General features: G+C 50.8%; 1 protein-coding gene across 4 annotated transcripts in view; it reads right to left on the reverse strand.

The window, feature by feature from the left end:
- Positions 1 to 12,075, reverse strand: part of LOC140627220 (glycogenin-2-like) — a 36,606-nt gene extending 24,531 nt beyond the window's left edge. For 3 of the 4 annotated variants that reach the window (XM_072815268.1, XM_072815267.1, XM_072815264.1), the window contains exons 1-3: positions 11,993 to 12,075; positions 10,917 to 11,020; positions 6,007 to 6,148 (exon numbers count right to left, since the gene is read on the reverse strand). In XM_072815268.1, the coding sequence (XP_072671369.1) occupies positions 6,007 to 6,148; positions 10,917 to 10,923 (149 nt within the window). In that variant the 5' untranslated portion in view covers positions 10,924 to 11,020; positions 11,993 to 12,075. Of the gene's footprint in view, positions 1 to 6,006; positions 6,149 to 10,916; positions 11,021 to 11,371; positions 11,395 to 11,992 lie in introns of those variants that run through there. The other variant, XM_072815265.1, reaches the window with a different exon arrangement.
- Between the last annotated feature and the right edge of the window lie 12,089 nt (positions 12,076 to 24,164).

Below are 24,164 nucleotides of genomic sequence, written 5' to 3' on the forward strand. Positions count from 1 at the left end.
CTTTTTACTTTTACACATGGTAATTTCTGGCCTATCACGGTCCTGATGTCCACCTTTGCTTTAATTTAAGATGGTTTTCTCCACTTTCAGATGAATGAAACATCCATCCATGTCAGTGCCTGGAGACAGTCTTTCCTATCACAACGGCAAGGAGGGCTGTAGGTGGTGATCCTACTGGCATATGGTGGGTAGAGACCAGGAACACTGGTCAATGCCCTACAGTGCCCAGGATGCCCCACATGTCAATAGTGTCCAGGCTGAGACACCTTCATCTACTGACTTCTAAGATTTCTCTTTGCCTTAAAAATGTCTAGGACACCTGGACCCCGATGTTTATAGCAACAATGTCCACAATAGCCCAACTGTGGAAGGAGCCTCGGTGTCCATGGAAAGATGAATGGATAAAGAAGATGTGGTTTATGTATACAATGGGATATTCCTCAGCCATTAGAAACAACAAATACCCACCATTTGCTTCGACGCGGATGGAACTGGAGGGTATTATGCTGAGTGAAGTAAGTCAGTCGGAGAAGGACAAACATTATATGGTCTCATTCATTTGGGGAATATAAAAAATAGTGAAAGGGAATAAAGGGGAAAGGAGAAAAAAAAATTAAGTGGGACATATCAGAAAGGGAGACAACATGAGAGACTCGTAACTCTGGGAAACGAACAAGGGGTGGTTGAAAGGAAGGTGGGTGTGGAGTTGGGGGTGACTGGGTGACGGGCACTGAGGGGGGCACTTGATGGGATGAGCACTGGGTGTTATGCTATATGTTGGCAAATTAAACTCCAATAAAAAATAAATAATAAAAAATAAAAATAAATTAAAAAACAGATTATTATAAAACCTAAAAAAAAAAGAAATGTCCCGTCTATACTCATAATTTACCTGAATTTATCTTGGTACATTAGCTCTACATTAAAAGGACCATATCGTTGCCTTTCTCTGATATGTGGACGAATTACACTGCGCTCATGAGCTGTCTTCCTTCGGGCACCATTCATTTCTCTACGACACATATGGAGCGGTCTGGTTGGTGGTGTGTATTTGGTGGCTCTTTTTTTTTTTTTTTTTTTTTTTTTTTTTTTTGGTCTATAAGTAAAACACAACCAAACCTGTAAATCACGTTTGGGTATCAAGATTAGGGCAGCTTCTTTAAATAAATGAACACACTCATTTTTCTCCGAAGCTCTGAGATAGCTCCTATCACATGGAAATTCATCCATAGTGGCCCATGTAACAGAACGTCCTTTATAAACCACCGGGGCTCAGAACCCTCTACCAGATAAGCCTTTGATACGATTCTCTATTTCCCGCCCTGGGCTACTCGCTAGCAGTGTATCCTATGCCTTCTAGTCTCAGCGTGGGGTCATGCGAGTTTCCCTAGAAGGATCAAGCATTTTGTCAACGTTACCGGCAAAGTGCTCTGTGTCCCATTTGCTTTTAAAATTCAAATTGCATGCAAATAACTACTTTTTCATTTTAGTTTTGGGTATTTATGTTTTCTGTAGTCTTAATTTACTTTCTAAATAATCCAGAAGTTAGATTTGTTTCCTGTTCCCAGTTTTCAGTTTTTAATGAATCTCTCCCTTCTTGCCTTACGGATTTTTTGTTTGTTTTATTAAAAAAATTTTTTTTCCTATCAGAAAGGGAAACAACATGAGAGACTCCTAACTCTGGGAAACAGAGCTGGGGGGCTGGAAGGGGAGGTGGGTGGGGGATGGGGGTGACTGGGTGACGGGCACTGAGGGGGGCACTTGATGGGATGAGCACTGGGTGTTATGCTATATGTTGGCAAATTGAACACCAATAAAAAATAAATTTATATAAAAAATAAAATAAAATAAATAAATAAAAATATTTTTTTCCAACTGGATAATTTCTTTGCCGATTTCAATTTTTGTATTGTCTGCCTAATGTATTTTTTATTTGTTTGTTTTAATTTAAAAGCTTTTCGAACTGGATAATTTCTTCACTGCTTTTTTGTATTGTTTGCCTTTCATATTTTTTTGTTTGTTTTAATTTAAAAATTATTTGAACTCGGTATTTGATTTCTTCGCTGATTTTAGTGTTTCTCTCTGGAGTGATTCCAGCTTTCCCCTTTGGTTTGTATAGGTAGCATTCATATTGCTCATAATTTTTAAGCACCATAGAATTCAAGCTTTGATTTGTCAAGCCATGAAGTGTTTAGGAGAGAATTTCTGATTTAAAATGTCCGAGGGTAATGCAGTTTTTAAATTTGTTTTGCTCTTAATGCCTACGTTTATTACATTATAGTCAGAGATCATAACATTCAATTCCTGCTCCAACCGACACATTAAATGCTTCCTTGTACCATGAGTATAAAATCAGTTTTTCTAAGTGGTCCATACTGATGAGAACAAAGATCACTGTTTACATAATGCATAGCATTTAAGAGATACCTCATGCATTATTCATTACACCAATTTACTCACGTGTCTGCCTTTTGATTTAAACTTAGGAAAACTATATAAAAAAGACTCTCCCTCTACCATTTTTTTGCATTTGCCTGTGTATCAAATAGGTTTTGGTTTTTTTTGTTTTACATGCTGTATATGGTGATCATTGGTGCATAAGGGATCTTGAGCACATATCCTATTCCTATTGAGCACACATTCATTGGTGCATAAGGGATCTTGAGCACATATCCTATTCCTTGAAATAGGAATTCTCCAGTTTATTATCAGAGTGTCTCTCGCCTGGATCCTTACACTCGGGAAACCATACGATCATTTCTGCCTTTCCTTTCTCCTACATGTGAGATGCAGTGACTCTGTCCATCGTTTCCTAAACAAATATGTCAGGTAGGGGAGGTGGGCGAATGGATGGGTTAAGCAGGTGATGGGGATGAAGATGAGCACTGGGCGACGTAAGCAAGTGTTGAATCACGACGCTGTATGCCTGAAAGTACTATTACCCTGTATGTCAACTAACTGGAATTTAAATAAAAACTTAAAAAAAATAAAAATAAAAAATATATTAGTAAGTCAGGAAATGACAGATGTTGGTGAGGATGCAGAGAAAGGGGAACCCTCTTAGGCTCTTGGTGGGAATGCAAACTGGTGCAGCCGCTCCGGAGAACAGGATGGGGGGGTTCCTCAAAAAGTTAAAAATAGAAATACTCTAGGACCCAGCAATTGTGCTACTGGGTATTTATCCAAAGGATACAAACATAGTGATTTGAATGGGGACCTGGACCCCAATGTTCACAGCATCCATGTCCACACTAGCCAAAATGTTGAAAGAGCCCTAATGTCCATCAACAGACGATAGATAAAGAAGATCTGGTGTAAAAACTAAAACTAAAACTAAAAATAAAAATAAAAATAAAAAAAGAAGATGTGATGTATAGACAATGAAATAGTACTCAGCCATTAGAAAGAATGAAATCCAGAAATTTGCAAAGACGTGGACGGAACTGGAGAGTGTTGTGCTGAGTGAAATAATCAATCAGAGAAAGACAATTATATGATCTCACTCATGTGGAATTTAAGAAACAAAACAGAGGGGCATGGGGAAGAGAGGGAAAGAAAACAAGATGCAATCAGAGAGGGAGACAAACCATAAGAGACTCTTAATCATTGGAAACAAACTGAGGGTGGGTGGAGGGGAGACGGGTGGGGAGCTGGGGTAACTGGGTGATGGGCATGAAGGAGGCACGTGATGTGATGAGCACTGTGTGTTATGTGCAACTGATGAGTCACTGACCTCTACCTCTGAAACTAATAATACATTCTATATCAATTAATTGAATTTAAATACATTTTTAAAAATAAAAAAATTCATAAATCAGATAACCCGGGTCCCTTTTCACTGTGCCCAGTTTCATAAATATACTTACAACAGTGATTCACCCTCCGTACTAGGCTTTTCCTCGCCTCGTTGTCCTGCCAGAAAGAACTTTCTCGTTAAGTTCTGTGTTTTGATGTAACGTTCGGCCGGCAGACGCCAATTTTTTTTTCAGTAGCAAAGCCCCTGAGCACCTACATGCTTCACAATCACTTCCAACCATGGTGCCAATGACCGATAAACTTGGCCACGTGGGTTCTTGGGTGTATCCAGAAACCTCTATCACTGCAGCAGTAATGAGTAAGTCCTCGATATGTAGATATCTACAGGTGGGGTCTTCATTTGCTTCCCTCACGCCTTGGCGGATAACCATTTTCTCTGATATTTCTTCACCTTGGGAAGTTTTCTTCAAGTATATCGTTGTTGACGGAGTTGATTTCACTTGCTCTCAGCTCTGCAGCAGGGCCAGGTCTCCTTTAAAGCTTCCTACTCTACTAACTTCTGCTCACACGCTGGGAAGTCTTTGACGTCTTCCACAACAAGGAGTCTACACAAGTCTGCAGGGCCGACTGCACGTAACAGGGTCTCTAAGAAGTTGAACTATATTTTTTTACTAACTTTTCTTGACTGCAAACATTTCCTCAGCTCACAGCCACACTACTTTCAGTTCACTCTGGGTTCTCCTCCTCCCCTCACACTACCTAGTCCTGATCACAGCTGGCCTCTCAGATCTCAGCCCCGAGAGCTAACCCGACATCACTCCTGCAAACTACGAGCCTCCCCGTGTCCTTAGGTGCTGGTCAGCCAGAGCTTGACTCTCGCCTGCCAAACCCTGGCTCCAAGAAGGCCTCCTCTGACCTCCCACGAGGAGGAAAGGCCACGACCCCTCCAGGCTCTCTCTGCCCATGAGCGCCATGGCCCTGTCCACCATGCGCACAGGCGAGGACAAACTGGAAGACCCTCATGCCCACGCTGCTATCACAACCTCTCCTACCAATGCTTGCATTTCCTTGTGGCAAACTGCACACCTTCCAAAGTGCAGGCCTCTGGACCAGCCTCCAGAAGCTGCAAATTCATGAATTCTCCATGCACAAGGTTTCACCATGGTGACATCACTCACCTGGGAGCATGTGGAAGGAACAAACGGTCTCCCCAGTAACTCACGCCATTCATGATATTGTGGGGACACCACCATGTGTGTCTACAGATGGGAACGTCCCCACACTCAGGCTGGAATGCACAACCCGCTCAACAGAACCAGGATGCCGAGGTGCTCAGGTGTCTGCATTTGCGAGCACGCACACGTGAACCTGCAGGCATCCTTATCCAACTAAGTCTGGAATCATCGTTGACCTCCCATCTCAAGCACTGCATGGCAATGTCAAGTCAAGTGCACGCAGCTCCCGGACACTGGGAACCACCTGACTTCAGATCAGTCCACGGGAGCCCGGCCATTTGCATGAGACATGTCATGGCCCCATCATGGTAGGAACCTGCCCTTGCATCCCTGTCCCTGCCTCCGAAGCTTCCTTCTACAGACACCGTGTCAACTGAGTGGCACCAACAACACACAAGCCCAGAGAAAAGGTGAGATTCACACGAATGAGGCTGTGTCCGAAGCTCACGGCAATGCCGCTACCATGCACACAGCTCTCAAGTGTCCCATGTGTTCCAGACCTCAGGAGCTGGGAATCGGCTTGGTCGGCTGGACAGCTGTGCTCTTTGATGCTCATCTATCACCGACCACATGCACGGCCGCGTCCTGCATCCCGCATCCCACCTGCTGGTTACGTTTCTACGCGTGGGCGAGCCACCTGTATCCAGCCTCTGTGCTCTAGAGCAATCCAGAGAAGCCCAGAGCTGTGCTTTGCTCCTAGACACACAGTCATCACCACAGCAGAACAGCCACGCACAAGGCACAGCCCCCCCCCCCCCCCCCGCCCCGGACGTACCTCCACTCATCTTCCCTGGGAAGCGGCCAACAAGGGGACAGACTAGAAACCTGTTCTGGGCCATGCAGGATGCTGCAGGAGCACATGTGACCTGCTATGACTTCCAACGTGCGATCTCTCCCTTCCTCTACGAGACCTGCTTGCTTTGATAAGAGCTTGAGCGCACAAGCGTGTCGGCGACGCTCCAGAGTCACGACACTTCCCGTGACGTCGGCGAGCGTGGGGGTCTTCCCGACTTACCTGAGCAGGTTGGACACCTGTGGGGTGATGAGCACCACCAGCCTCCTGGTCGCCCTCTGGTTCCTCAGGGACTGGCCCAGGACCAGCGCGCCCTGGCAGTAGATGTCGTTGGTGGCCAGCGTCACGAACGCCTGGTCAGACACTGTGGATGTGGACAAAGACACCAGAGTCACAGCCCCGGGGGGTTTCAGCAGGTGGCGGGCTTGGCGGTCACCGCTCTCTGTCTGAACCAAGTAGCTGTTTCATATCTTATAAACATTCACTAGGAACATTTCATCTACATCCTTTCTTTTGTTGTTTTGTTTTTTTCTTTTTTGTTTTTAAGTAATCTTTCTGCCCAACATGGGGCTCGAACTCATGACCCCAAGATCAAGAGTCACACAGTGCATGACTGAGCCACCTAGGCACCCCCTGCATCTTTTCCTTTTAAAACACACACACAGAGCACTTTCTAACCCAATACATGAGGCAAAGCCAAGCAGAATATGGTTAAAATGTCCTGATACTGCAAATATATTGCCTGGATGGATACCCAAGACTCTTTACTTTGCTCTACATTCAAGTCTGAAAAACTCACCCCAAATATCTGAATCTGAGACACAAACACATCAAAACGTGTGGGCAACCGCCCGACTAGCTGAGCCAGGATGCAGATGTCCACTCAACTCAAAACAAAAACAAAAACAACCAAAAAACAAAACAAAAAAAAAACCCAACTATAAAAACAAAAAACAAAACAAAAAAACCCCAACTATGACCAGTTTCACAGTGTCCCGCTAGGAGGGGAAGAAATGCTCATGGCAGATTCAATTGACGGTGATTTCCAGTCTAAGTGCGTCCTCGTGGTGGTGGCGTTTACGGGGACTTCCAAACAACTCTAATTCCTGCTCCCCCAAGAGCGTGTTGCCAGGAGAGACACAACAGTTGAAAGAAATCCTGCGCAGACTCCCGTGCTGTCTGCAGAAATTAAAATGCGCAGCACGCAGCAGCTTGGGGCCAGAACACACAGACCTCACTTCTCAAAGACCAGAGCGTCCTCCCCTCCCCGGGCCAGTGGCTCCCACTGCAGGGTCCTAGAAGGGCTCCTGTTCACGCTAAATATAACGTGGCAGACGCAGGCTTCTGAGGCCTGTTTCCCCCGAGGGCCGCCTCCTTGACCTTTACATTCCATGGGGGTAAATTCCAAAATGTGCCTGTTACAACACGCTCCTGTCTGCACGTTCTTCTGCTGCTGCTGCTGACTTGCTGGATTAAGAGGGGTCTGCACACTCCCGCTGTCTCCACTGTGACTTGTGGGTTATACTCAGAAAGTAGACTTCAAAACTCAACTTTGCAGCCCCCCAAAGTATCTGTCTATCCATCCATGCATCCATCCATCCATCATATCTATCGTCCATCCTTCCATCATATCTATCATCCATCCATCCATCCAATCATATCTATGCATCCTCTATGTATCCATCACTTCTACTATCCATCCATCCATCCATAACCATCTAGATCTATCGTCTCTCCATCCATTCATCCTTCCAATCGGCAATCTATCATCCACATATCCATCCATCATATCTATCTATCCATCCATAATCATGTAGATCTAGCATCTATTCATCCATCCATCAATCATACCTACCGTCTATGCAACCATCCATCCATATCTATCTCTCCATGCATCCATAGTCATCTTGATTGATCTATCATCTGTCATCTTTCAATCCATCATCCATCCACTACATCTATCCTTCTTACCCTCTATCCATCCACTCTATCTACCTTGTGTGTATCTATCATGTATCTACCAATATCTAAGAAACGCCTAGGGGCAGCAGACACCCCTGTCTGTGGACATTTCTGAGACATGGGAACAAAGACTGGATTCCTCCAAGAGAGTTCAAGGTGATGAGAGATTCCCATATCCAAAATGGACCACCCTGCAATGGGATAGCCATCCAGACAAGAGGAAGGTGCAGTTGCATTTGCCCGAGGGAATGTACAGGGTGGAACATAATACAAACAGCAAAGTCATCAAAATTGGCAACTGCATACACTGGTTTCGCAGCATTTTTGTAAGGACGTAGATGTAACTGCTGTAATCAGCGGGTATTGTGAGCTGAAATACGTTCCTCCTGCCAAACTCGTAGGAAGTTCTCTCTCTGGGCCTCAGGATGCAGATATATTTGGAGGTGGGGTCTTTAAAGATGGGGATTAAGGTAAAACGAGGTCACTGGGGTGAGCCATGATCCAGTAAGACCGGAGTCCTTACAGGAAGAGGGGAGGAGGACATAGACAGGCACAGAGGGACAACCAAGTAAGGACACAGGGAGAACATGGTGTCTACACACGCAAGAGAGAGGCCTCAGGAGGAACCAGCCTCGGTCCCTCTTGGACCTCGGACTCCCCACCTCCAGGATGGGGAGAAATAAGTGTATGTCCTTTAAGGCACCCCATCTGTGGGTTACGGCAACCCTAGAACCCTAATAAATTGGAGCATTAAACTCAGGAAGCAGAGCCAGGAATGCCACCCACCCTGGGGAAAAGAAGCTCAGCAATCACCTGGTGACCCTTTCAGGTTTAAGTTTATATGCATCTGCCCTTTTCAGGCTGAGATACTACCTTTTTCCACTAAGCTGCATTTGCATCATCGTCACTGGCTGCATATTTCCTATTTAAACAATTTAAACGGGATCCTCCTCAAAGAGAAAAAGCAAATTCGCAAAGCAGCTTGGTTGGCCTTTCCAAAAAAAAAAAAAACAGAAAATAAATAAATTTCTCTCTAAATGGAAGGTAAAACAAAGACATGAAAAAGACCCAACCAGATTATTCCTACTCATTTATCCTCTCAATGATCACTAAGGAAACTGTTCTCCAAGTCGCGAGGCCTGTTTGGAGTCCGCACGGGTGATAAGCGCGGGCCGCCTTCCCCGGAGAGCCATCGAGCCAGACGCCAGAACAGTTGGATTTCCAGCCGTCTCACGTTTCAGACCTACTTCGTTTGGACACATCAGCTGCTTCCACGTGACACACGGTCGCACGTGAGGCAGGGGGAAGGGGAGAGCTTCCATGGTCCGTGGAGGGAAGCATGTCACCTGGGAGGGCTCTGGGGACCCCAAATGATACACTGAGGACAGGTCACTTCTCCAGAAGCTTCCTGATTCGCGGGATGGACAAAGACACGGCTGGGTCTCTGGGGACTATGTCACCCAGCTCCTAGGCTCTGCCCCCGCTCGGGATGGAGGGATTCGTGGTCATATCAACAGGATGACAGCTCGGCACCCCCGGACAGCAGAGGCCCTCTCTCCAGCGACCCCGACACGCAAACTCACGCTCTTGCGGTGCAAGATCCCCCATGGGTAAGAGCACCATCAGAGGCCCAAAGACAGGCCAGTGGTTTTTAAGGCAAAAAAGAATGAAAATTCATTAACGGGCCTTCAGATGCCACACGGCCTTGCTTTTAAGAAGCCACCAATGACCAATGACCGAGATTCGAATTGATAGCAATGTCCAAGGACACCGCATTCAGAGTCCGCTGCAGCCCCACAAGGCACCAGGGTGGGGACTTTCGTCACCGCCACGGAGCGGGGAAACAGCACGTGTGGCTGTATCCAACCACGGGCTTAAGAGAGAAAAAAAAAATGAACTATTGAAAAAAATCAACTTTGGCCCAAAGAACATGGTGCCTGAGGGTTTCGTATCGAGCCAGGGAGAAACGTTCCTTTCAATCCATTTCGATTCCTTGCCGGTCCTCCGCTCGATCCATCTTCTATCCTCACCCCGCAACACGCACACCCCGAAATAACACCGCCAGCCTCCTGGTCTGCCCCTCCTCTTTTACTCAAAGGTGGCTTTTGTTCCCCGAAACGTGTCGAATGCCCTCTTGGGGTCTTCGAGCACGTTCCAGGGCTGATGGAGATGTGTCCCAACGCTGAATGCTGCCACTGTATGGGCCCGCGCGGCTCCGGGGGCAGCCGGCTTCAGGCGGAGAGCGGCGAAGCCCCCTGGGACACAGACTCGGCGGAGCTTCTCCTCCCAGCACGGTCCCCGCGCCAACCCGCCAACCGCAGGAAACCGCGCCTCTGCCCCGGCCTCAACCCTGTTCCCTTCTGAAGCAGACGGGACGAAAGCGGTGATTTTACCCAAACGCTCCTCTGAACAAAAAGTAGTCTGGGTTTTTGTTTTTGTTTTTCTTGGGGGGGGGGGGGTTGTTTGTTCTTTGTTTTTTGTTTTTTTTAATGGGCTCGTGGTTGGTCAGGTCTGGTCTGGTGCAAGACCGGGGCGTCTCCGGGATAAAAGCAGGACGGGCATGGTTCTCTCAGGTTAGGGCCACAGGCCCCTTATCTAATTTCTGGCCCTCTGAACTGCCCACATGTGATGTCCAGAAAACCAAAGGGCAGGTGCAAAGGACTCCTGTGACCCTCAGGGGCGACGCCTTGCCTTAGGCCCCAGCCACGTGGCCACCCCAAGTCTGCTGCCCTGCTGGGGGTTTCTCCCCAAACTTTCCTGCAACAGCCAAGTATGCTTGTGGTCTGAGCTTGGGAAACCCCAAAGGCACTCTGTTCCTAAAGTTTTGGGGGCGTGAGCTTCCTATCTGTGTAGGAACTGGGCCCCCTGCAATTGGATGGCCAGAAAACCAGTGCATGGCTCTTCGGGGTGCGCCTTACAGAAGGAACATTGAGGACTCTCAGGGCCCTCCGACCAGGCTCTGCACGGACCCCCTCCCTGCTGCGGAGAGCCACCCCATCTCCATCTGTCCCCCGCAGCGCGGGTCTCTGCACACGCAGGGGTACACAGGGGAGGCGAGGGGCTTGGGGTGACCGGGCCCTCAAAGCGGGGTTCTCCCCAAAGCAGATCCATGTCCGTCCGAGGTGGGAGAAGGGGCGGGGACGCTGGACGCGAAGCGCTGGGGTACTCACCCGGCATGGCGTGGGCGCAGCGGGGCGGCGTGCGCCTGTGCTCTCCGGGGCGCTGAGCAGGGCCTAGCAGCGGCGTCTCCCGGGGCCCGCGCCGACCTCCAGGCCTGCAGGCGACAGCTCGGCATTCCAGACACCCACCGCGGCAGCCCTGCGCCCCCCACCCGCGCGCGGCACCGGGGCGCCGCTGAACCCAAGCCACCTGTGCGCCCCTGGCGCCCTGCAGCTCCTCCTCCGCCCTCCGGCCCGGCCCCCTGCACCCCCTTCCTCGCCCCGGAGTCACCTGCGCCCCCCGCGCGCCCCGCCTGGACTCCGCGATCTGGGGCCCCGGCCCGCCGGGTGTCAGAAGCGTCCCCGCCGCGCTGGGGACCTCCTCCCGGCTCCAAGGCGTCTCGTGCTCCCGCCCGGCGCCCCTCGGCACCCAACCCCCACCCCACCCCCGGCCGCCCACGAGTCACCTGCGCCCCCCGCGCGCCCCGCCTGGACTCGGCGATCTGGGGCCCGGGGACCTCCTCCCGGCTCCAAGGTGTCCTGCGCTCCCGCCGGGCGCCCCTCGGCACCCACGCTCCCGTCCCACCCCCCGCGCACCCCGCCTGGACTCGGCGATCTGGGGCCCGGGGACCTCCTCCCGGCTCCTCCTCCTCCCTCCTCCGCTCCCGCCCGGAGCCCCCCGCCCGCGAGTCACCTGCGGCCCGGCTGCGCCCCGCCCCTCTTCCGCGGGCTCCTGGCCGCCCGGCCCCCGCCCGGCCCGCGCCCCCCTCCCGGCCCGCGCCCCCCTCCCGTCCTCTCCTGGGAGGTCCCCCCCCCCGCGCACTCCCGCAGCCCCCACCCTGCTCGCGCCCCCCGCGCCCCGGGCGCGCCCCATTGGCCTCCACGCCCCCGCACCCCCCGCGCGCTCCCGGAGCCCCCGCCCTGCCCGCGCCCCCGGCGCGCCCCAGAGGCCTCCACGCCCCCGCAGCCCCCGCCCTGCCCGCGCCCCGCACCTCGCTGGCGCCGCCGCACCCCCGGGGCGCTCGGGCAGTCCCCGCGCCAGGGTCCCCAGGGTCCTCCCGGCCCCCCGCAGCCCCTGACCCCCGCACCTCCTGCGCGCTCCTGCGGCCTCCGGCCCGGCCCGCCCTGGGAGGCCCAGAGGCCCGCGCCCCGCGATTGGCCGCTCGCCGGAAGCCCGGCCCCACCCCCGCCCGGCGCCCGGGGCCCGGGTCCCCAGCAGCCCCCGCCCGCCGCCCCGACCCGGCCGCGGAGGGACAGGGCCGCCTTCCCTTCCGGCGCCGCCCCCTCCCTCCCCGCGGAATCCGGGAGCCCCGGGTCGGTAGCTCCGGACGTTTAACCTTTACCCAGCGCGCGCCACGGCCGATGTTTGCAGAGGCGCGGAGGCCGGGCCCGAGGCCAGGGGCCGCCCTGCAAACGCCGCGCTGGAACCTACGGCGGGGACGGCGGGCGGCCGGGAAGGGGAGGCAAGTGGCCGATGCACACTTGGCGCCTCGGCGCTTGAATCCGTGCGCGCGTGGGCGGACGCCGCCGAGTGTGTGTGCGTGGGGTGCACGCGCGTGCGCGTGCAGGAGTGCGACTGTGCGGGCAGCGCGAAGTGTGGGCGCCGGGGTGCGGCCGTGCGCCCCCCACTCGGATGCGCCAGCGCCTGGCCGCAGGAATGAATGAATGAATGAATGCACGAATGAATGCATGCATGCACGAATGCATGCATGAATGAATGAATGCATGCATGCATGCAGCCGTGTATCCGTGCAGGACTGCAGGGGGGAGGGTATGCGTGCGTGCCCGAGACGTGAGTGGGTGGCGGAAGGACTAACTGGATGCACGCGTGCATGGGTGAAGGAGCCCATCTAGGAATGAATGAATGACTGGGTTCAGCGCATGAATGAATGAGCTCCCGTGCGCACGCTTGGAGGAGTGCGGGAGCGCCCAGCTCCGTGAATGAGTGACACTGCGCGGCAGTGAATGAATGAACCCAAGCACGAAGGGGGTAATGGGTGCGTGCAGGGAACGAGTCCACGGCTGCACGCAGGAATGAATGAAGGACTTGAACACATGAACTAGTGACGGAATGTGTGTGTTCATGAATGAATGCGTCCTGGGGTGACGGAGGAGGAGAGAGGGGGGCGTCACGCCCCCTCTAACCCAGCCGCCTGCCCTGCAGGCTCACCTGTGTCGTGTCCACACCATCAGTGTGCATACCGACGTAGTTTAAAAACACGAATGATGTCTTGGTATTCTGATGAAACCTGCCTGTCCCAACAGCCCCCCCAAAGACTTCGGGGTGTCAGGGAACCCCCTCCTAGCGTTCCACATCCCACACTTTGGGCACCGACACAATTTATGCTCCAGAAACAAGAGAAAAGGGCCAAGAGGACATGGCCCCCCCTAAACCCCACTAAGAATCAGCGTTGTAGGGCGGGGATGTCATCCATAGCCCATCAGACCGGGACATTGCCAAGCCATATTATTATTATCCCAGTATCATTATTACTATTGTCCCAGCATCTCGGCTTCCCCAGAGCAGGACTCTGCTGCATGTCATCTGGTTCCCCATTGTGCCAACTTACCCATTCACGACCCCACGGGGAACGGGGTGAAAAGCCATCGAGGCTCACTGGCTTCGGAAAAGAAGGGGCTTGGGCATCACAAGGATGGAGACAGAAGGGAAGGGCGCCAGGTTCTAGATGCACCTGTCCAGAGACCCAGCACCTGGATCAGTAACCGTCACTCTTACGGGACAGACGTTGGCGGCGTTTTTCACCCCGCGTCACAGGCCCAGAGCTGCGAAGGCATTGCAACCAGGTGCAGGCGCTTGGGCAGCGCCATCTGGAAAACACGAGCGTGGCACCTGCCTCATCACACTGATGGCTTCCCCTCTAACGGTCTCCAGAATGCACACCTGCCTGGAACAGGAGACACATTCTCATGAAGCTGGACACGTGCGGGAAGGGTCAGGTCCCACATGAGTCCTGCTCAGCCCCCGACAGCCCCCTCACTTCCAGGGGAAGGCACAGGTTCCCCGGCCTCTCTGCTGGTCTTGCTGTTGGCCCCGATATTTGCCACGTGTACACGCACACCCGTGCTGTGGGCTCATTCCATTTGGCCTCATTCTGGCCTCAAGTGAGCAAACTGTGAGGTCCTGTGTGCAAGCGCCCTCCTACGAGGATTGGGGCCTGGGACAGAACTGCAACAATAAGAGATCCATTTGTAAAGTCCCAGACAGCTGCTGCCTCCTTGATGTCCTACATGGGGCAGTGGGGTTCCCACATTGTCCCCTTTACATGGGTTAGAATTTACCCTCCAGCAGGATTTCCACTGGGTGCTAGTGATGTGTGCAGTGGGTCACTCTCTGAGGTGGGATGTCCTGTGCGCTTTAGGGTGTGGAGCAGTGTCTGTGGTGTCTACCCATCACGTGTCAGGAGCGTTCTCTTCCCTCCCTCAATTGTGACAACCAGAAATGACTCCACACATTGCCAGTGGCCTCCTAAGGGGCAGGATCATGCCTGGGGTGCTAACCACTAGGATGGATGGATGGATGGATGGATGGATGGATGGACAGACTTATAGTTAGATAGACATGATGATGGATGGATGGTTGGAGTATAGATAGATATGATGGATGGATGGATGGATGGATGGATGGATGGATGGCTGGGTGGATGGACATGATGGTGGATGGATGGATGGATGGATGGATGGATGGATGGATGGATGGACAGACTTATAGTTAGATAGACATGATGATGGATGGATGGTTGGAGTATAGATAGATATGATGGATGGATGGATGGATGGATGGGTGGATTGTTGATGGATGGATGGATGGACATGATGGTGGATGGATGGATGGATGGATAATTGGATGGTTGGGTGGTCGGTTGGTGGCTGGCTGGCTGGCTGCATAGATAGACATGATGGATGGATGGATAGTCTCTTGTGCTAAAGCAGGTTTTGTTGGCATCACCAGGACTGACATCTGGGGCTGGACCATCCTTGGCTATGGGATGTTCTATGCACTGTAGGATCCTCAGTGTGCACCCCCTAGGTGCCAGGAGCACCCTCACCCCCGGTTGTAACAACTGAAAATGTCTCCAAACATTGCCCCATGGCCTCTGGGGGCAAAGTTACCCCATCGTTGAGAAACTCTGTCCTGTAGCAAGAGAGCCTTCTGGGAGGAGGCCAGCTTGGGGCTGAGTCACCCGGATAACCCTCTGCCAGGGCCTGAGGAAAGAAAGGGGGTGCTCTCCCTTCCCCGGTCACCCCCACGGCATCTTGGACGTATGTCTCAGGGGTCTCTGTGTGGAACAAGTAAGACAGAGGCGGTGACTGCCGTGGGGGGTGTGCGGGTGTGCGTGCTCCACAGCGTCTCGGGTGGCTGGTCAGCCGCGCCGAGGGTGGCCTCCTGCCTCCCCAGCCTCCCGCTGGGCCGGCACATCTGTCTCCAAGTGGAGCTTAGGCCCCTGGCTCCTATCCGCACGCACGGCACGGGCGTCTGGGTGAATTACCAGGAGCCAAAGTCAGGTCACGGCAGCTCCGTGCTGGGGTCTCGGTCCTCAAGGGGCTCCAGTGCCTGTGGGGTGGGGCGTCCTGCGCTCCGCAGGGTGCAGGGTGCTTCCCTGGTCTCCACCTCGGGATGCCAGCAGCCTCCAAAACACAGACAGGAGCTGAGGACGCGCGGGGTGGGGGCGGGGGACGCCCTCTCCTAGAGAGGGTGGGAGGGTTAGGGGTCAGGGAGGGCTCCCACCGCCCCTAAAGCAACCATTCCGCATCCCACTGCCCCATAGGCTCTAGGGAAGGGGGTGTTGGAATGCCCGTGTCCGCGGGGCTCTCGGGGAACCGGAAAGAAACAGCGACAGGTGCAGACGGTGGGGGTGAAAGGAGTAAGCATCACTTCCCGTCCATGCTCCACCCCGGCCTCCAAGCCCTGGGTCAGCCCATTAGCAGCCCCCCGCCCCGGGGAAGTAAATGTGGGAATGCTCATCCTGCAGCTGCCCCAGGGGACCCCCCGGGATCAGCAAAGCGATTGTGGGGGCTGGTGGCTGCCTCGGGCAGGATGCACGTTCCAGCCGCAAGCTCTGCTCTGTGCACACGGAACTGCCTTGTGTCCCCACCTCTGCCCCAGACGCCCGCCTGCCCCCTGGGACCCTCACCATTCCGAACTGGTGCACAGAAACCGGTGCGAAAGGCACCCACCCCACCCCACCCCACCCACCCCCCGCTGCCCAGAGCGTGGGTGGCCGTCGGGGTCCTGCACGCCTTAGGCTCCAGAAAGGCGCGCACCGGGGACACCCAGCGACCTCCAGCGTGGGCGCCTCCGGCGGAAGGTGGGCTCCCCGGTGCCTTCCTGTGACGAGGCGTGTGCTGGCTGCAGAAGCGGGCCGTGCCTTCTCCCCGAAGGAGCCGTGGGGACAAGAAAAGGCGACCTCGCTTCATGCACCAGAAACCGCGTTAGTGGACCAGTACACGACCTCCAGGGCTGGGAGAGCTTTCAACCCCAGAAACAGCAAAAAAGACACCAACCAGTCTGGTTGCGCAACATGCATGTTTGTTCTGTGGCGGTGGCCCTAGGAATCAACGTGAAAGTCGAGCAAGAGGATATTTGCAGTAATATTGCCGATGTCTACACAGGCTAGCGCGATCGCAACTATATATCCATATGCTACCAGTTTGCAAAGACGCACATGGGGGAGGAAGAAAGAGCTACAGTTGCAAAGCCACTTGATACAAAAAATGAATAAAAACTAAGCAAAGCGTTTATAGCACAGGCTGCTGGGTTATCCTCCACCTCTACTTTGCCCCCACTGGGCATCATAAATGGAAAAAGGTCTGCGTGAAGCTTCAGATAAACTGTGCCCGGGGACGCCTGGCTGGCCCAGTCCGGAGAGCGTGCGACTCTTGATCTCGGGGTTGTGAGTTCGAATCCCACGTTGGGTGTGGAGGTTTCCTTAACACTAACTAGATAAATAAGATAACCCCGCGAGGTGTCGGCCTTGTCGCGATATGATAACTGGGGTGGACGGAGCTGGGATTCTCCTCCTCCAGGATTCACGCACACATCCCTGTCTGATCAACTTGGGTTAGGGGTGGTGTGGCCTGTGGTGTGTCAGTCAGGAAGGAGAAGGTGCCTGGCAGCTTCTGGAAGGAAATCTCTAGCCTTAAAAAAAGAAAGCGATAAGAGATGTTTGGAATTAGGGCTCCGCATCTTAGTGGGTGAGGCTGTGATGGCTGCAGCTACAGCAGCCACATTTGGCCATGAGGCACCCTGCTCATAGGGCCTTGCAAAAAAACCAGGCCGCAAAATCTCTCTTTTGCTGGCCACTGGAGGAAATTTTTGAACCCTCAAATCACTCCACCCCAGAGGCTCAAGCCTCAGTAGGTCTTCTTAGGCGATACTTTATGGTTTTATCCATTTTGAGATGGGCTTTCCATGACTTCAACGTCCTGACTGATACAACACAGCAGAAGTTCTCAGAAGCTCTGGTCACAAGACTCCTTCACACTCTTAAAAACAATCGAGGAACCCCAAGAGATTGCTCTACGTGTGTTATCAACATCCGTATTTTCTTGGGCAGCCTGGGTGGCCCAGTGGTTTAGCGCCGCCTTCAGCCCAGGGTGTGATCCTGGAGCCCCAGGATCGAGTCCCACGTCGGGCTCCCTGCGTGGAGCCTGCTTCTCCCTCTGCCTGTGTCTCTGCCTCTCTCCCTCTCTCCGTGTCTCTCATGAATAAATAAAATCTTTTTTAAAAATCTGTATTTTCTGTATTAGAAATAGTAACCAAAATATTTTGTTTATATTAGTCATATTAATTTTAATATATATTTATTTGCATGTATATATTTATAATATATTAAGTACTATATATTTATAACACATATGTAATCATATATCTAAAAAATACACCTTTTCCCCTTTACCCAAACCCATTAGAATCACAAGACAACACAGCACCATCATCCGCTAACCTGCCTTACGTCCATTTGAAACTCGGCACCGCAAATTTTATCCTCAGCCCCAAGGTCTCGTCTGCACGGAGAATATAAGCCAGAGCAGGGAATCGGCGGCTCTGGGCCACACAACCTCCCGTGCGCCCACAACGAAGTGTGAACTCATCCACGAGTCCGCCACAGCACAGTGTACAGCACAACCGTCTCAGGAGCCTGGGGACAGTCGCCTCTTGCGGCTGCAGAAGCAATTATCACCTGCACCCAAATGCCTCCCTCAGCTGTAGAATCTCTCACCTCCAGGTCCGCACTGTGCTCACAGCGGGGAAGCTGAGCGGATGGAGAAGGTGCCAGGTGTGCACGGCGCTCTTGGCCGCTGTGTTTCGGGCGTGTCCCGAGGCAGAGAGAGAACCCACCCCCGGCAGGTGTTCTGCACACGCGGGTGCACGTCACGGGCAGCCACGCACCTGTGTTCGAGGACCGTCCCCGTCACAATTCCTGAAGAAAAGTCCTCCAGCGTGTCGGGAAGGGAAACTTCTTCTTCCACCCCTTCAAGGACTTCCGGCTGGTTTAGGAATTAAACTGACATGAGTCAGGTTAGCCAGCGAAAAACCACGCACAAAGGTGTATCACGTGTGCACGGAGGCCCAACATGGATATTTGAGACCCAAAGAAATGGCCAGGGCAGACAGTTTTACACATTTTTAGACAAAGAGACAATATATTTGTGAAGAAGGGACAGGATGAAAACAAAACAAAATAGGTGTTTGGGAGCTGTCATCATGAGTAAGGAATTCTGAGCAGAAATTGGGCTGAGGCAGATTAGAAAAAAATGAGATTTATTTTCACAGCTTTCTCAGCTTTACGGCCTCAGTTTCTGGTGCTAAGGGTGTCTTTTTATTTCTTAATAAAGGGAAGGCACTTTTCATACGGGAGAGCTGTTTCCTGCTTGCAGGGGAACAGAGGAGGGTCTCGGTGTCCTTGCCCTGGCTGTGTATCGAGTAGCTTCTATTTAAATGACATGTTTTGTTTCTTAAATTCCACATATGTGTGAAATCATATGGTATTCGTCTATCTCTGGCTGCCTTATTCTACTTGGCGTGATATCCTCTAGACCCATCCACGTCTTTGCCAATGGCAAGATCTCACTGTTTTGTATGACTGAATAATATTCCATTTTGGGTGTATGTATATATATACAATATATATGATATATTACAATGTATAGTTTTGTGTATATATGTATGCACATAGTGGGATATAATATATATACAGTGTTTCTTATAATATAAAATATATTACAATGTTTATGATGTTTATTATATAAAATATATGTTGATTATATATTTTATTATATAAAATGTGTTTTATATAATGTTTATTATATAAAATATATTACAATGTGCATATATAATGTATATATACACAATGAAATATAATATGCACATATATATACTATACATACCGTATAAAATACATTACCATGTGTATATATCATATACAATAGGATATAATATACATGTATACACAATGGAATACAATAAATATATACACATATACACTATATATATCATAGAAAATATATTACCATGTATATATGTATTATATATGTAAACTCACAATGGAATATAATAGATATATACATATATACTGTATGTAATATAAAATATATTAAAATGTATATATATTGTATATATGAGAATGCATATAGATGAATATAGTATATACATATATAGCATATATTATATAAAATATATTACAATGTGTATATATATTGTATATATGTATACATACAATGGAATATAATATATATACACATATATACTATATACCATATAAAATCTATCACCATAAACATGATATATACGTATACATACAATGGAATATAATATATATACACATACATACTATATATTATATAAAATCTATCACCATATGCATGATATATACATATACATACAATGGGATATAATATCCTTGTACATATATGTCATATATATATCACATCTTCTTTATCCATGAACAAAGCAAAAAGAGACAAACACAAGAACACTCTTAAATGCGTAGAGTACACTGATGGCTGCCTTCGGGCGGGGGATGGGTGGAACAGGTGACGGGGATGAAGGTGTGTGCTTGTCCTAACGAGCACTGGCTGTTGTCGAGAATTTTTGAATCACCATATTGTACACCCGAAACCGACACAGCACTGCGTGCTGACTATATTGGAATCTAAAAAAATTCAAAACCGCAAAATAATATGCCAAAGTGGTGCTTTTTGGGGTGGCCTGCCCTTGGCCCCTGTGAAAGGACCTAAGAAGCGTGGAAAGCCATCCACTGGGAATGGATCATGCTGGGGGCGGGGGGATGCCCAAGAATCCCACTGAAGAGATTCAGCGATTTTCAAAGAACCGTCTACACTTGGGCCAAGGTGAAGGCTACAGGGTAGGGAAGCATTATGTGCCTCGAGGGTGTACCCTGAACCCCAGAGACTCGGGAAACATGGTTTTTAGCACAGAAAGCAGGTCCCCCATGACAAGTCCACTCCAGATCTGCATCCCACATCAGGATGGTGAATCTCTGGAAAGCCAAATTCTTCACTCCTGTCCTTGCAAACTTCACAGGATGAACAGGGCAGGGGTGGGGGGGCTCAGAGTCCAGCCGACTGCTCTTCCTAAAAGTCTCCAAAACTAGGATTCCATCAGCAGCTCATGAGCAAAGTGAACTGAGTAATTTTATGTTTTTGAAACAATGCTAAAGCCACCGATGTTCGCAGGCTAGTCATTCCCTTCAAATGATGTGTTTGGCTGTTTCTGACCGTCTCACTGGGCTCAGTACAAACACGCATTCGAGACCCGCGTGAAACTAGATGAACACGCGCCAGAATGTTGAGGGGTGCACGGCAAGAATTAGCTTGGGAGCCCAGCATCCCAGGGGGTGAAGATAGAATTTGGATCCCGAAGAAGCGTCCAAACACGCAGAGCCCCGTCTGTGCAGGTTTGAGGCTACACGGTGTCATCACCGCTTTAAAATGCCGGATAAGAACGAGTCTGACCGGGTCTGAACTCCATCCTGCGGATCACATTCCGGCAGGACATTTGCCAGCGAGCCAGACGAAAGATCTGTAAGCGTTAAGGACGACCGACCCTCTCACGGCCCAGCCAGGACAGACGGCGCGGGCTGAACTCCCCGCCTGCAGGGGTACCTGAGGCTGCTTTTCGAAGAAGCCCAACGAGGCTAAGAAAAACGTGAGTAAAACTCATCAGGAAACATTTGCTTCAGGTGGAGGTCACGCTGCTACCGACAATGGGTCCTTGGAATTGGGGACAAATGCATAAGACTGGAGAGAGCTCTGGTGATGATGAATCACAAGGAAGAAATTCGAAGAAGATGAATAATGCTCAAATTCTCTGGAACCCTTGGGCAGCCCCAGGGGCTCAGTGGTTTAGCGCCGCCTTTGGCCCAGGGTGTGACCCTGGGGACCCGGAATCGAGTCCCACGTCGGGCTCCCTGCATGGAGCCTGCTTCTGCCTCTGCCTGGGTCTCTGCCTCCCTCTCTCTGTATGTCTCTCATGAATAAATAAATAACATTTTTTTAAATTTTTTAAAATTTTTTTGTTAATGAGAGACACACACAGAGAGAGAGAGAGAGAGAGAGAGAGAGGCAGAGACACAGGCAGAGGGAGAAGCAGGCTCCATGCCGGGAGCCCAACGAGGGACTCGATCTGTGCCCTGGGCCAAAGGCAGGCGCCAAACCGCTGAGCCGCCCAGGGATCCCCCATAAATAAAATGTTTTGAAAAAAAATTATCTGGAAGCTAAAGCAACCCAGTCTACACTGAATTATGCAATTCAAGATAAAATAATGGTGCACAGACAGCTCCCGTTATGAAGTCTCCAAAACGGACAATCCTCTTGGTAGTCAGGGGGAAAAAAATGCAAATTTTAAGTCTGATTCCGCATCAAACATGGAATGCACACACATTCCACGCACATCGAAAGGTCAGCCACAAAAAAAAAAAAGAAAGAAAGAAAGGTCAGCCACCCCTGCACCACATCAATATGTATATAAAATTATATATAATGTATAAAGTGTTTATACACATGCATATTCTATGTATTTATTTTATACGGTATTTATACAGAAATACGTTGTGTGTATATATATGCACACACCTATATACACATGTGATATATTGTATCCATGCAATTCTATACATATAATGGATTTCCACAGAATATCACATTTATAGTGGATTTCCTACACAAAGAAACAGGAGAATCTTCCCAGAGTCGCCGCAAACGTCATCCGTGCATGGCGACACCTGCATGCAAAAATGCTTGTGGAGAAACAAGGTCTTCACGCTGACGGGTGCAAGTTTGGGGGAATTAATAGGGTCTTGCAGCTCTGGGGACAGAGGTGGCCTCCCATTGGCCAGAGCTGTCACATGACCATCATGCCTGCAAAGGATGCTGGGAACTGTAGTTCAGCTGGGAAGCCTTGCACCTGGCTCTATGGATTCAGAAAACCTGCATTCTCGAACCCTCCCGGTTTTTAGTTCGTGTCTGCAGTTTGGATTTCATGGTCTCAACGTCTCCGCTGACTCTAAGAAATACCCCATATATTGCAACGATCCTAATTCTATTTAGATTAAGAAAAAAAATTATTTGTGGGGTTTTTTCCCCCCATATCACCTGCAGCCCTCGCTACCTACCAGGCACGACTGGAAATGCTTGTCACACGTCAAGCCATGCAACCTCTGTCCATTTGGGGGAAGCAGAGCCCATGATTATATGGATTCCTCATACTAAAGGAGTAACTAAACCCCGAGAGGTCGTGCAACTGGCTTCAGGTTGCAGAGCTGGAAACGCGCAGCTGGAAATGCAGATGCCAAGTTGTGAGCTGAGCCTCCGCGCCCGGAGATGAATCCTGACCCTCCTCACCACCTTGTCCCTAGGGAAGCTCAGTGGGTTCCCCATCCTGTCTTCTAAATTAGGAACACACCTACCCAGCATATGGTGGCGTCCATATGAGTCCCTTCCAGCTGCGTTAACAGAATCCCACAAACGCAGTGGCTTCACCAACACACATTTATTCTGTTTCTCTGGGCATTCTGCAGGCCGGAGACCTGGGGTCCAGGAGGGGCCGGACCACGTTCCCTCTGAAGATTGCAGGGGAGGGTCTGCCTCAGTTCACCCCCCGTAGAACCCCAGCTTCTGCTATGCCCTTGGCTGGTGGGGACTTCACCGTGAGCTACGTGCACATGCTCCCCGTGTGCGCCTCTGTGGCCACACTTCCCCTCTTGGCCGGAACTCCAACAAGTGAGCTTGTGTATTTGTGCGTGTGCGTGTGTGCATGTGTGTGCATGTGATTTCTTTTTCCCTCTCTACAATGAGCTCGACCATCCCCTACCCCCTGCAACGCCAAAGTGCCGCCTATCGCCATTTGGACTTGGTTTCGGGAGGGGAGTACGATTATTTTTTGCAAGTGTTTGTTAGGAAAATGGAAATGAGACTCTGGCTCCCGTGGTGGTCGCCGTCCTCTGGACCCACGTAAAATTAGATTCCAGGCTTCACTCCACACCAGCGTGAAGGTAATCTTCCAGACGTGGACCACCAGGCACGCTCGAGCTCCCGGGAGGAGCAGGTGAGCGTTGCTTTTTACACACTCTGGTCAAACTCATTCTTTCCTTCCTTAACAGGCATGCAGAGTCCAGTATATTCTGATTTTTCTCTGATTTCTGGCAGGGAGGCAGGCCCTACTGGGGGGCCCTGGTGATTCCTTCAGGAGATAAGCTCCCTGCCTGAAACTAATGTAACACTGTGTCATCTATACTTCAGCCATCAGTCAATCAACCAATCAATCATCAATCGATCACATGTTTCTGCGTATAATCCCTGCCCTCCCCTTCCCCAAAACACATGCCTGTATGTGCTCATCATTCAAATATTCTTATACTAAGAAGGTTGAACACTTAGCAGTTTCCTCTTGTCACCTGGGTGGTGTCCATCCCCTAACTGTGTGACTGCTTTATGTTACGTGTTCATCATCCATTTCATTCCAAATGGCACCAATGAGAACATGTCTTCCTAGGGAAGGTGACAGGTGCCCATCTGGTCCCCAAACAACTGCCGGGACCCTCGGCATGGAGCTGAGGCCACAAACACTCAACGGACACGCAACCCCATGCAGGACGGCCTGTGTTCAACGCCCACCAAGCTGCGTAGCCTCCTCACTGGTAGACCTATCCGGTGCTGCTTCCCGGTCGCCAGTGGGAAGGACAGAAAACAAGAACTCGGCAACCAAACCAACGTGGGGTA

Source organism: Canis lupus, chromosome X (genome assembly GCF_048164855.1).
Source record: "Canis lupus baileyi chromosome X, mCanLup2.hap1, whole genome shotgun sequence".
Lineage (NCBI taxonomy): Eukaryota > Metazoa > Chordata > Mammalia > Carnivora > Canidae > Canis > Canis lupus.